This window comes from Osmerus eperlanus, chromosome 25, assembly GCF_963692335.1.
Source record: "Osmerus eperlanus chromosome 25, fOsmEpe2.1, whole genome shotgun sequence".
NCBI classification, from domain to species: domain Eukaryota; kingdom Metazoa; phylum Chordata; class Actinopteri; order Osmeriformes; family Osmeridae; genus Osmerus; species Osmerus eperlanus.
In genome coordinates this window covers 9,046,821-9,058,918 of record NC_085042.1, presented here as the reverse complement: position 1 = coordinate 9,058,918, position 12,098 = coordinate 9,046,821, and the positions used below count along the sequence as shown (strand labels likewise).

The window sequence follows — 12,098 nt, the reverse complement described above, 5'->3', positions numbered from 1 at the left end:
ATTGTGGTTATTTATTTCTTAGTCATGTTGTTTTGGGTCACAGAACTGATTAGATATTAATACTAATAATAATTCATGCCAAACAAAATGGAAAGTTTGCACTTCCTGTCTTTCAGATGACAAAATTGTCAGACCCCATTTTATAAAAAATAGTGTTAAAATACGATTCTCCATTCTATACATACATTATTAATAATATATTGATAATATCATAATTACAGTATCAAATCAAAAAATCCACTACTGTTATAGCACTGCCACGATATAACAGTCTTTAGTGAAGGCAATGCAGAGCTCATAGCAGTGTGAAGGCAGTGTATCGGCTCTACAAGCGAGACTTGGAGCTATGATCCCATCCTAAAACCTCCCCGAACAGCCTAGCTGCTGCCTGGGCACAGCCTCTGTGGATGGTCAGGCCAAAGCCTGCATGACCGTAGTTATGGATCACCTGGAAGAGAGCAGCTCAGTGTCAGTTATTTAGCTGACTCACGCCAGCTTCAGAGCTTCAGAATCGGTTTTATTTAGCCATGAAAGTTCACACGGACAAGGAATTTACTGTGGCAGGAAGGTGCATACATTAAAACATATAAGAATCTTAAATAGGTAGTGTACAAGTCTAACTAATACTAAAGGTACAAAGTGTAAGTCTTCACCTCAACAGTAGCAGATCCAGCCTTTATCGTCTCCCTCTCCACGCGGACGGCCGAGCGAACAGGCCTGAGCCCAGCCCAGTCCTCCACTATCCGGGCATGCTGTGGACAGACAACAGGAACACATGGCAAAATCTGTTCATATATCCTTTCTTCTCATCCGTTTGTGAGTTCCTACGCTAACCTACGAAGACAGAACTTCTCTCCGTCGGTTGGGTAGTCCGTCAGGACGTCACCTTGAGGCTGGGCTCCAGCAGGCAGGCTTCCTCCCAGATGTTTGTGTGGTCAGTAGAGTTGCTCTGCTCGCTCCAGTTCCCCAGCTGCAGGACCCCTCCCACGGTCACCAGACGACTCCTGCCGGCACAGGTGACGTTGATCGTTATCGAGCGAGCTAAAACTGAGCTTGTACTATTAAGTACAGACACGATATGCGATGTATTTGAATCAGTATGATCAATGAATTAATCAATATGACGAGCAAAATAAATTCCTTTTGAGAACAGTAAAGAACACATCTGTCAACTGACTGAATGATTGTTGGTTGATTTCCCTCTCAGTCGTGGGTCCCTGTTTGAAGTTTACCCTGGGATGATGTAAGGAGTGTTGTATGTCCCTCTGGAGAAGTCGTGGGTGAGGACCCAGTGCTTCAGCCACGGGGCGTCCACCTGGAACAGACCCAGACAGGTTCAGCTGGGAGGTGGACAGACACTTCCTGTCATGTGACAGAACTGACCTTTCAACCCTGACCTTGATGATCTGTCCACGGCCAGGGGTCAGTTCAGGGTCAGGCTGCAGATCCCCCGACCTCACCCCCGAGCAGTTGATGATGACGTCAGCTCCACTCTCTGAAAGCTGGGAGGGTATAGCTCAGTGGTTAGAGCATTTGACTGTAGGTCAAGGTCACAGGGTCAGATTCCCCCCTGCACAATATGTTGCCTTGGATAAAAGCGTCTGCTAAATGAATATGCTTTTATATTACGTTATTATAGCTGTTAAAGCTGAACTCAGTTAAATAATGGAGACGATACAAAGGTTGAATGTCACGTTTCTCGATGCAAGAAGTTTGATTCATAATTAACAGGTTAGATAACTTTGAGTTCAGGAAACCCTACATAAAGTTGAACTTTTGGTAGAAGAGTTAAACCTCTTTGAAAGACTCGATCTTCCTCTGGTAAAACTTGACACCCCTCTTCTGTAACCTACAGTTGAGAAAAGACCAGTAACAAGTAGTGAGATTGTGCCGTATGATCCTGTATATAAATAGCAACATGCTATCATGGTTCTTCCTTTCCACACCTTCAGAGATAAGGCCAGTATAATCCAACTGTCCTTATTTCACAATAAAACCAGCTGAGAACCACACAGTTAAACATTCATAGAACATGTATTTAATAATTTGCAGTATTCTTGTAACAGTCATCACTGTACTCAATATACCTCACGTCAACCATACCGTACAGTAAGAGACAAACAAAACTGTGTTGTGTTAACAACTGTAAGGATCTACTGTGTGAAAAGTTATGTCAGGTGAATGATCTAACAGGACCTCACCAACGTACTGATAAGACCAGTACTGAATAACACTCACCAGTCCATCAGCCAAGGCAAGTAGCTCTTCCCTTCCACCATGAGGGCAGTGTTAAACCAGCCATAGCTAAAACGTTCACCAGATTAGCAGGGATAGAATATCAGTGACTGTCAAAACAATGAAAACTGATAGGGATCCCACTCAGCCTTAAGTAACAGTACCAGGTTGCATTACCTTGTTTAGACAACTGATACCATGACTTATGCAACACTAACGGCATGTCTTACATTTACATTCAGTCATTTAGTAGACGCTCTTATCCAGAGCGACTTACAGTAAGTACAGGGACATTCTCCCCGAGGCAAGTAGGGTGAAGTGCCTTGCCCAAGGACATTTTTCATTGCCAGGAATCGAACCGGCAATCTTCTAATTAATAGCCCGTGTCCCTAACCGCTCAGCCATCTGACCCCCTAATGTACCACAAATGCACAACAAACACTACCTGTATCCTGGAAACATCGCCAGCTCTCTGTCGGTGAGTTTTCGGAACCCCAGCACGATGTCTTTAAAGGAGGGCTCCTGAAATGAAACGCTGTGGTTATCTTCACATCGTGGTTGTGTTGATGTCGAGGTCTTCCTGGTGCGGGCTGGTCAGAAAGCGTGACAGGGGGAGTCACGTCGCGGGTCAGTGTCGCTTCCACCCCCATCTTGCCAGTACTGGGGTTCGAACTCAGGACCTTTGACTCGCAAATGCGACTTCAACCTGTACTAGCACCGCTTTAACCAGCTAGGTGGGTGGTGATTATACTAGGGAGTGAGTTCTCTGTTACACAAGCAGGGCGCAAGGTACTTGTTAGTTCTTGCCCCTCCTAAAAGAGGCCTAACTGCAGGCTGGGGCCTCTATCAGTGAATATGTGTGTAACTAATTAGGCCATCTCTCTTTGTAAGGCTGAACAGTAGATGCTATTCAGAATCGCAGAATAGTTCTATTCAGATCAACTTACAGTGACTATAGACCCCCAACATGATGTTGCTCAGACAGTAGACCTGGTGTGTTACTTACTGGTGAAGGTTCACTGCAGAGGTTGTATCCAGACTGCAGGAAAATACCCATCTTGATTGAATCAGGAGAACTTATGAAGCTCAACAGGTAGTCAAAGGTCTCCTTGTTCCATTCACTACAGGTGAAGAAAGCAGGAGAGAGTGAGATTCTCTGTCGGGTGTAACCATAACCTCTCTGCCTTGTCCGTGTCACCGGTAGAGATCCCTTACGTCTCCTTGGTGTTGCCCTTGTCATAGAGGTATGGTTGCCAGAAACCTGCCGCTCCATCGCTGGTGGTCAGGGGAGTAAAGCGGTCTGCATAAATCTCAATCGTTAAAGGAGTGACGATGGAATGGTACTGCTCGTAAATGCTCTGCGCCGTGGCCAGGCCAGACACCCCAGCTCCGATCACTGCAACTCGCATGTCTGACAAAAAAAAAGACTACTATCACTGACGTCTCAGACTGTATTGGCAACAAGGTTAAAGTTTGTTTTACGTGTCTAAGAGCAAAGCCCAATGCGAGTGGTTTGTCAAATAGCCTACTTAAATTCATCATTCAGAAAACAAAAATATGATAAATCATTGCCTTTCATAACGGTAGGCTACGATGTCATTGTTATTTATGAAAACTTTTAGAACATTTTAATAGTTAAAGATCAATTGTTGGCTGCAGTCGCGTTAATTGTGCAATGAGCAGTTACAGTGTAAACTTGTAATTTCATGGTTCTTTTAAGAAGCGTTCTGCGATTGGCTGTAGTAGCCTAGGTCTATGGAAAACGTATAACGCACAAATCCTTTAAAATAATCCGATGTTAATTCACCTTCGTCGTGTCTTCTTGCCTCTCTAGTTGTACAGTAGACTGAAGTTGAATGAGTTGCAAACTTGCAGTACGAGTTCACCGCAGATCGCCCCCAATGGCAAGGTGGTCACATGGTCCAACACCAGTTTCAACCAGACTCGTTTAAAAAAGAGCTGTCTCAATTAGCGAGAACCAAGAGCTATAGGCGATGAGCTCTCCGAGGTTTTGCCAAAGTCCTTATATGCTTGTGGTGAAACAAAAAAGCTGACTACATTTGAAAGTGGTCAAATGGAAGCATAAACATTTGTTCTCATTTCCGAACGTTAACTTTATTTTATGTTACAAAACTTATCGGGGTTAAAATCATATAATTCAAGTCATCCTGATCTGAGTGGGAAATAGTATGATGATCAGGGAACCTGGGGCAATTACCCCGGTCCACCGGGCCTTAACGAAAGGTTGTTTTGGTTTGAGGATAATCTTCTTATGATGGCAACCCTTACGTTTTCACTTCATGGCAGTAAACATCCGTTCCCACACATGGCATGTTAGCCACAGTGCAGGTATCATAAATCTGACGGCCGTCTCCCATCCAAGGGGATGTGCAACCAATTGAAACGCCGCATCACCACGGGGAAGCGCGCTCTATCCAGCCCGTGGGCCCGAGCCATGGCTGAATGCTGAACAATTTTCAAAGAACATTTACAAACGCCAAAAAACGGATTTTGTTTGTTTTTTTACAACGATGCACTTATAACGACTATGACCGTCCGTGCACTGACGGCCGGTTGTCTTTCTACGGTGACATCGAGAAAACATAACTTCCTCCAGACAGTTCTTCCCCCGGAATAAGGAACCGCATCCCCAGACAGGCCATACCGGCCTGGCTAGCTTGTCTCCCGGCCATGGCTCTGGTAACACTACAGCGCTCCCCCACCCCAAGCGCTGCCTCCACGGCTAGCACAACGACCACGAATGCAGGGGAGGTAAGATTGCAAACTCAGGAAGAGATGCAGTTGTTGGAAGCGCTCGTTGAAACACTGGGGATACGTGGTACTTAACAGGCCATGGATGGAGCTTGTTAGCTAGGTGGTTCGCTAGCTAGCTAAATTAATCGACAGTATTTCATTTCCATGCTTGCAGTGCCACCCAGTTGTGTACAATTGTTCACGTTGCAATCTAGAGAGCAGTTACAGATTAGCACATTGACACATAGCAAATGATACATTGCAATGTGCATTTAAGAAGGCAGATTATCAAGAGCTCAGCTTTCTTCTTGCTAGCTGGAAAGTATTTATCCACCAGCTGAAGCTAGCTAACTGAGATGGCTAGTTGTGAAGACTGCGGCATACATGGAGCCATATCTCCCTCCATTCGATCTATTAGCTTAGGTATTGCCTTGAGCTATTATTCTATTGAATGAAACTAGACTCTAGTCTACAGCGGCTGCTTTATATTAAATATGACGTTGTCATGTTGATGTTCTAGCTAGGTCAGCCCTATAGCTATCCAGCTAGACACATATAGAGCTGTTAGCAATGGCTTGTTCCACTGCAGACTATACATCGTCAGGTAACTACAATGCAGCTGAGTTCATGTAAATCAGGGAATTGTCAGCATTAACCTGCTGGTCTGTGTTGACTAAATGCTGTTCTCGTGGTTTCCTAGATGAGGTGTCAATTAAGTGAAACTTATGGCAGGTGGCACACAACCCTGAGATGGAAGAAAATGTTTTTAATTGTACTCAACGTCTTTACAGAACTTGAATAAGATGACCGGTAAAATGCTTTCACAATACACATTGTAAACGTATACTTTGCTGTTGGTTACATTCAAATCAGTTCCTCATGACAGGAACCAGCCCTTCTCAGAAATCAGTTTTCCCAACCAGGAGGGGGCGCTATAAACCAGGCGTAGTGAAGATACAGTGGCTATAGTTGACAACGAAACGACAGCAATGATAAATGTTTTAAGAGAATGTAGGCCAATTATTTTTAGATGATAAAGATAACCAGAAAAAACATTGGTCATCAACTGTTTTTTTTCTTCTTCAGTACATCGATGTCTGGATTGTGTATTTGCTTTCTTAACTTCTGTTAACAGTTTAGTTTGATTACACGTAGTTGAATGTGAGTGATGGAGTGATGGAAGGGTCATCCCTCCATGTAAATCCCAGAGAGGTGTCGGCGTGGAGGTGTACAGGCAGAGCAGGAGCAGGAACAGCCCTCTGGAGCTTGCTGCAGCCATGATGTCATCGTCACATGAGGGGTGGCGAGGGAGGGAAAGGGAGAGAGGGGAGGGAGAGGAGAGGAAGGGAGGGGGGGGAGAGAGGGGGAACATAGGGAGGGAGGAAGAGAGGAGAGGGGAGGTGTGTTAGAAAGCAGTGAGAGGGAGACAGGGTAGACAAAACAACAGAGGAGGGTGTGAGGAAGGATGTGATGCGAGAGGCTGATGATCTTCATTCCCCCTTCAACATGGCGGCGTGGTTTTGACACAGGTGAAATACAGGGCTTTCCTAGACCCCCATCTGCCAGGTACCATAGGGGTTTGAGGTTGTGTATTCGTACTCTCAGTGCACTGGTTCTGTCAGGGGTCAGATGGCTGAGCGGTTAGGGATTCGGGCTGGTAATCAGAAGGTTACCGGTTTGATTCCTGGCTGTGCTAAATGCCGTTGTGTCCTTGGGCAAGGCACTTCACCCTACTTGCCTCGGGGGGAATGTCCCTGTACTTACTGTAAGTCACTCTGGATAAGAGCTTCTGATAAATGACTAAATGTCAGTGTGCCTTGTTATGGCTAGTATTGGTCCTGTGGTGACTGCAGGGATGTTTTTGGTGGACTATAGGATTACCCTGACGGCAAACCGAAACCAGTCTTAAACACAGCGTTTGACACTGCGCTGGTGTCAGTTACACCTGGTCCTCTGTTGCCCTGCCCCTCGCCTGAATGGCCTGCCAGATCACATTACAAAGTCCGTTTGTTGGGATGAACTGAATATATCAGCACAATGCTTCATTTCACTCAACTTTGGGTGTTTTGGAACACCAATAAGTCATTTTTCTACTTTTAAGATTTAAACTCAACAGCTCGAGTTGGATTCCCTTGACTATATTGTAGCAGTTTTAGGTTTAGGATGATTGTTCGCTGTTGGCATCCAGCCAGCATATCCAGATTGAATATCAATGTTTGTGGTGTGACTGACAACTTCAGGTGTCATTAAGGTGAAATGTCAAGATGGCTCCCACACCGGCTTTTGTGAGGTAGAGCCCTTTTCGAAGGCCTTTCTGTGGTAAACATTATGTATGTGCCCTCCTTTCTTCTCTCACAAAGGTATGTAGGTTAACCAGCAGCCTTTCAGGAGGTGTCTCCCGCCTCTCATGACAAGTGAATTTCCTGTCACAAATTTTTTGGGGGGAGAAACCTTGTTCATTAATCCAGTTATCCAAGCTTAGCATTAGGAAAGTATTTCACATTAATTCATGCTGCTGGATTTATATAAATTAAATTATAACGTCGCACACTGTTACTAAACGTGGGTCTTTTTCCCCCCCCCCCCGTCTTGTCTTGCAGGATTTTGGGAGTGACGATGAACGCAGGCTGAATCAGAGGTGAGTTCTTCCTTCTTCTCTTCCTCCCCCACCTGGCCTTGGGCTGGTCTGCTTCAGGCCTTTCAGCTGCACGCGGTTCAGGGCGTAGGGAATGGCGGTTAAACGGATGGAAATTACAGTCTGACGGCGAGTGATTGTGTGGGTTGTCCCCTGTGTTCTGATTGGTGTTTGATTCGGTGAGAGGTGAGAATCACGCCGTTTTGACGGTAAACCATCACTGATACATTATTAATGAACCTTTCTGGCTGTGTGTGGGTGTGTGTGTGTGTGTGTGTGGGGGGGGGGAAGGGGAGTCTGCAATACTTAATAATACATAATTAAAACACAGGTGTTTTCCTGATTGGGTTTGCTCACCTGCAACAGGTTAGTTAAGAGGTGATCTGTCTGTGGGACTGTGCTTGTCCAACGGTGGGGCTTTTCATTGCTGTGGGGGGTTTGGCACCTTTTACAAACCAGTACTCACATTCTCACTGTGAGTCATAGCAGCTTTCTTTGTCTAAGCCGACGTTCACCTTTAATCACAACCAGAGGTAAAACAGACTGTGTCTTTGTCTGTGTGGTTTCTGTCAGCTGGCTGCGGTCATGACAATCAGAGGTTAATGCTCTCTTTTTCAGATATCAGGCTGACTGACTGACTAGCTGACTGACTAGCTGACTGACTAGCTGACTGACTGACTAGCTGACTGACTGACTAGCTGACTGACTGACTAGCTGACTGACTGACTAGCTGACTGACTGACTAGCTGACTGACTGACTAGCTGACTGACTGACTGATTAAATCATGTTGGGGCTTAAAGAGTACCAAGGCTGTTTGGCCCGTCATGTCCGTGACTGGGTGAGGTGCCTGAGGTAGGGGACTGGCTCGTGACTGGGTGAGGTGACTGGGTGAGGTGCCTGGGGTAGGTGCCTGGGGTAGGGGTCTGGCCCGTGACTGGGTGAGGTGCCTGGGGTAGGGGACTGGCTCGTGACTGGGTGAGGTGCATGGGGTAGGGGACTGGCTCGTGACTGGGTGAGGTGCCTGGGGTAGGGGACTGGCCCGTGACTGGGTGAGGTGCCTGGGGTAGGGGACTGGCCCGTGACTGGGTGAGGTGCCTGGGGTAGGGGACTGGCCCGTGACTGGGTGAGGTGCCTGGGGTAGGGGACTGGCTCGTGACTGGGTGAGGTGCCTGGGGTAGGGGACTGGCCCGTGACTGGGTGAGGTGCCTGGGGTAGGGGACTGGGTAGGGGACTGAGTAGGGGATGGAGGAGAACACAGCCTTTCACACCCTTCAGACTGGACAAGCACCCCTCAAACGCTTCAGTCAAACTCTGAATATACCTTGTTACTACCAAGACATAAATGTAAGTGCTGGGGTTCGTCATATGCATTGAGGAGGAGAAGGTAGAGATGACTACCGTTCAAGGCAGCTGTGTCCACTGTCTGACCTGGTATAAAGACACCTGGCTAATGCAGAACGACCCCTCTCCTGTGGTCAGAAAACCAATGGCTCTTTTATGTCGTACGCAATCCACATGACGTAAGGCTAGGGGTCGGAGGTCAGCGGCTCTCAGAACGACACCTGTGATCTTCTCCAAGGTCACGTGACACCAGAATGTCAAAGGTAACTAACTGTGAGTTGACGTGCCAAACTGAGACAGGTTGGGAGGGGCCGCCCCCGGCTGTGTGTTTGATCTCAGGGCCAGGATTGGCCAGGTTGGTGTCACCACCCCTAGAGCTGGGTTTGTACTTGACACCTGATCCATACTGGTTCAGAGGGCCGACATCAGGGTTGCTTTGGTTACAGCTGCACTGGCTGTCACCTACAGGACTGACATACCTGGGGTTAGAGAAATGTTACTGTTGAATGTGAACAGATTGTTTTGTGAAGTAGTTTTATTTTTGTAAAAAATTATTACCAAGTAGTGCTAGTAGTTCCTATCCAGGGTGGGGCCACCGATGAACCACTAACCTGAATGATCTCACCCTGTTGACAGCCTTTCATTCCTTCATTGTTCAAACCACCAGTCTGTCTGTTGTACTGAATAAAGATGTTGATAACAAAAGATGGTGACCCTGGCTCTCGATACATCCCAACTCTCTAGTCTTTGTTGTGTCCTCAGTTACTGAGTGTACGGGTCAAACACCGCTGTCTTTGTGTTCCAACCAGGAACAGGATGTCTGATTCCAGGCTACAGCTTCCCGCTGGGGGGCCTGGGGATGGAGGAGGGAGAGAGGAGGACCGGTGGAGGAGGTGGGGTGGAGGGAGGGGAGAAGGAGAAAGCATGGCTGCTTGCTGAAGGCGAGGACAGGAGGAGGAGGATGAGCCATATATGAAGGAGGAGAAGGGGCTGTGCTGCCACACGGGTCAAAAACCTTGATCATCCATCACAGGAAGAGATGGCTTATTGTGATCTGCAGAAGCCTAGAAACACGAGAGCAGATCCAAGCTACTCTACTTTATTTACGCAATATCTGTTGTGCTGAAGTGATGCACGTACTCGCTAGTGATGTGTGCCCAGCGCAAGTCAGAGCCTGCCTAGACTCCAGCTGCCCTGCTTTCTGGAAAAGCAACGCTTCACGATATAACGGTCATAAAATGCACGCCTTATATAATTCGTTATATTTATATTATAGGCATGTGGAGAAGGTTAAGTTCAGACTCGTGCTCCAGGGCGCCCTGTACCAAGTCCCTGCCTGTCAATCAGCGCCAGCTTGGGACTTACCTCATTGTTAGGGGATAGGTATAGCTCAGGGGTAGAGCATTTTACTGCAGGTCAAGAGGTTGCAGGTTCGAATCCCCCTTTGTATAGTGCTTTGGATAAAAACATCTGTTGAGTAACTGCTTCCTCTCCAGGTCTATTCCATTTTTATCTCCCTTGTGTTTGAGGGTTTAGGTAGGTTACAGGTGCTGATCTGTGGGTAGATCAGCCCTCCGTGGCAGTGCTTGTTAGTAGGGCAACACAATAACAACTTTGATTAAAATGCATGGCATTATGACGTTATTTCTCTCCGCTTAACTCGATAACGCTGACAGAAACAAGCCATGGTGGATCAAGCCAACGTAAACGGCACCCAGGTGGCAGCGGAGCTGCACTAACAAATGATCTCACCACACCAACATGGTAGCAGGGTGAGGCAATGGCGTGTTGCGTTGGGAGAAGCGTGTGCTCTCTCTGGAGTGCTCCAACACGGTGGGAGTTTATAGGCGGGGTCCTTAACCCTTGTGTTATCTTCGGGTCGTTCTGACCCATCAGTCATTGTGACCCACCGTCGTATTGCGACAACTTTACCGCATACAAAAACAAAGTGAAGCATTTTCTTTTAACCGTTGGGCTGTCTCAGACCCCCCACATTGCGAAGGTTAAAAGAAAATTATTTTTATTTGTTTTTGTATTGGGTAAAATTGGGTAAACACAACGATGGTTCGTTATGAACCTTTGGGTCATGTGACCCGAAGGCAGCACGAGGGTTAACTGACGGGTTACACAAGCAGGAGATGGACAGATTTATCAGGATGACTGCCTGCTGTTATGTTGAACTTACCCAGGGCAGTAGCTGTTGCAACACCCTTGCTTACTTTGAAATACAGCCCTGTCGTTTGTTATCAACGGAGTGTTCAGGATTACAGCAGGTCCTGTGTTTACCAGAGAGGCGGCTTTTAAGAAGTTGTTTGCTTTTGACATTTGGCTGAAGTAGGCCGGCTTTCAATCTTACGTGCACCTGCTTCTTGTTCAGGTAGGACGTCACCTGTTACCTGTTCCTTCTGCCTCTGTCACCCGAGGAGTCTCCCCCCCCGTCCCCTGTCCCCACCAATCCAGCGCCGTCAGAGAGAACATCCTTCCCTAAAGAGGAGGCCTGTGTTTCCTTTGTGCTGGCGTAAGCAGAAGGCATACGATCCGCGAATAAACCTGCCTGGCGCCCAGCCCCTCTGTGGTGTGTGTGTGTGTGTGTTGCGAGTCCTCGTCAGATGGGAGTAATCCCCCCTCACACCTGGTGTTTCATGGGGCCCGGATTAGCCCGGACAGCCTGGTGGTGGGGAAGTTGGGAGCCAAGCCTATTCTGGCTGTTTGGGTTCGGTAACTTCCCCCGTCACATAGACCAGACAGGCCCTTCGGTTCAGCGTCCTACTCCCAAAGCCGACCTTGCCGAACATTCCTTGTTCAGATAATCCTCGCTCCCCCGGCCGTGAGTCTCATTTAACCCTCGTGCTGCCTTCGGGTCACATGACCCAAAGGTTCATAATGAACCATCATTGTGTTTACCCAATTTTACCCAATACAAAAACAAATTAAAATAATTTTCTTTTAACCTTCGCAATGTGGGGGGTCTGAGACAGCCCGACGGTTAAAAGAAAATGCTTCACTTTGTTTTTGTATGCGGTAAAGTTGTCGCAATACGACGGTGGGTCACAATGACTGATGGGTCAGAATGACCCGAAGATAACACAAGGGTTAAAGGCGTCGATTGGTGGCGGTTGGTGTGGCTGGAGA

At 47.2% G+C, this 12,098-nt stretch overlaps 2 protein-coding genes across 3 annotated transcripts in view; one reads left to right on the top strand and one right to left on the bottom strand.

The window, feature by feature from the left end:
• Nucleotides 1-56: 56 nt before the first annotated feature.
• On the bottom strand, nt 57-4,670 carry LOC134012175 (D-amino-acid oxidase-like). Of its 2 annotated transcripts, none has more exons than XM_062451908.1 (12): nt 4,441-4,670; nt 4,076-4,178; nt 3,451-3,662; nt 3,242-3,356; nt 2,681-2,757; nt 2,239-2,304; nt 1,795-1,849; nt 1,398-1,502; nt 1,233-1,315; nt 887-1,004; nt 654-752; nt 57-448 (listed from the first exon to the last, which is right to left on the bottom strand). In XM_062451908.1, exons 3-12 carry the CDS (start codon nt 3,642-3,644, stop codon nt 326-328), a joined length of 1,035 nt encoding a protein of 344 aa, XP_062307892.1. In that variant the 5' UTR covers nt 3,645-3,662; nt 4,076-4,178; nt 4,441-4,670; the 3' UTR covers nt 57-325. The 2 variants fall into 2 exon arrangements, with proteins under 2 accessions (XP_062307892.1, XP_062307891.1); XM_062451907.1 differs by having other exon boundaries at nt 3,451-3,646; nt 4,043-4,178; nt 4,441-4,668.
• The window catches only part of ssh1a (slingshot protein phosphatase 1a), a 25,988-nt gene continuing 18,346 nt past the window's right edge, over nt 4,457-12,098 (top strand). The window contains exons 1-2 of the mRNA XM_062451803.1: nt 4,457-5,007; nt 7,590-7,627. Of these exons, the coding sequence (XP_062307787.1) occupies nt 4,927-5,007; nt 7,590-7,627 (119 nt within the window). The 5' untranslated portion in view covers nt 4,457-4,926. The remainder of the gene's footprint in view (nt 5,008-7,589; nt 7,628-12,098) is intronic.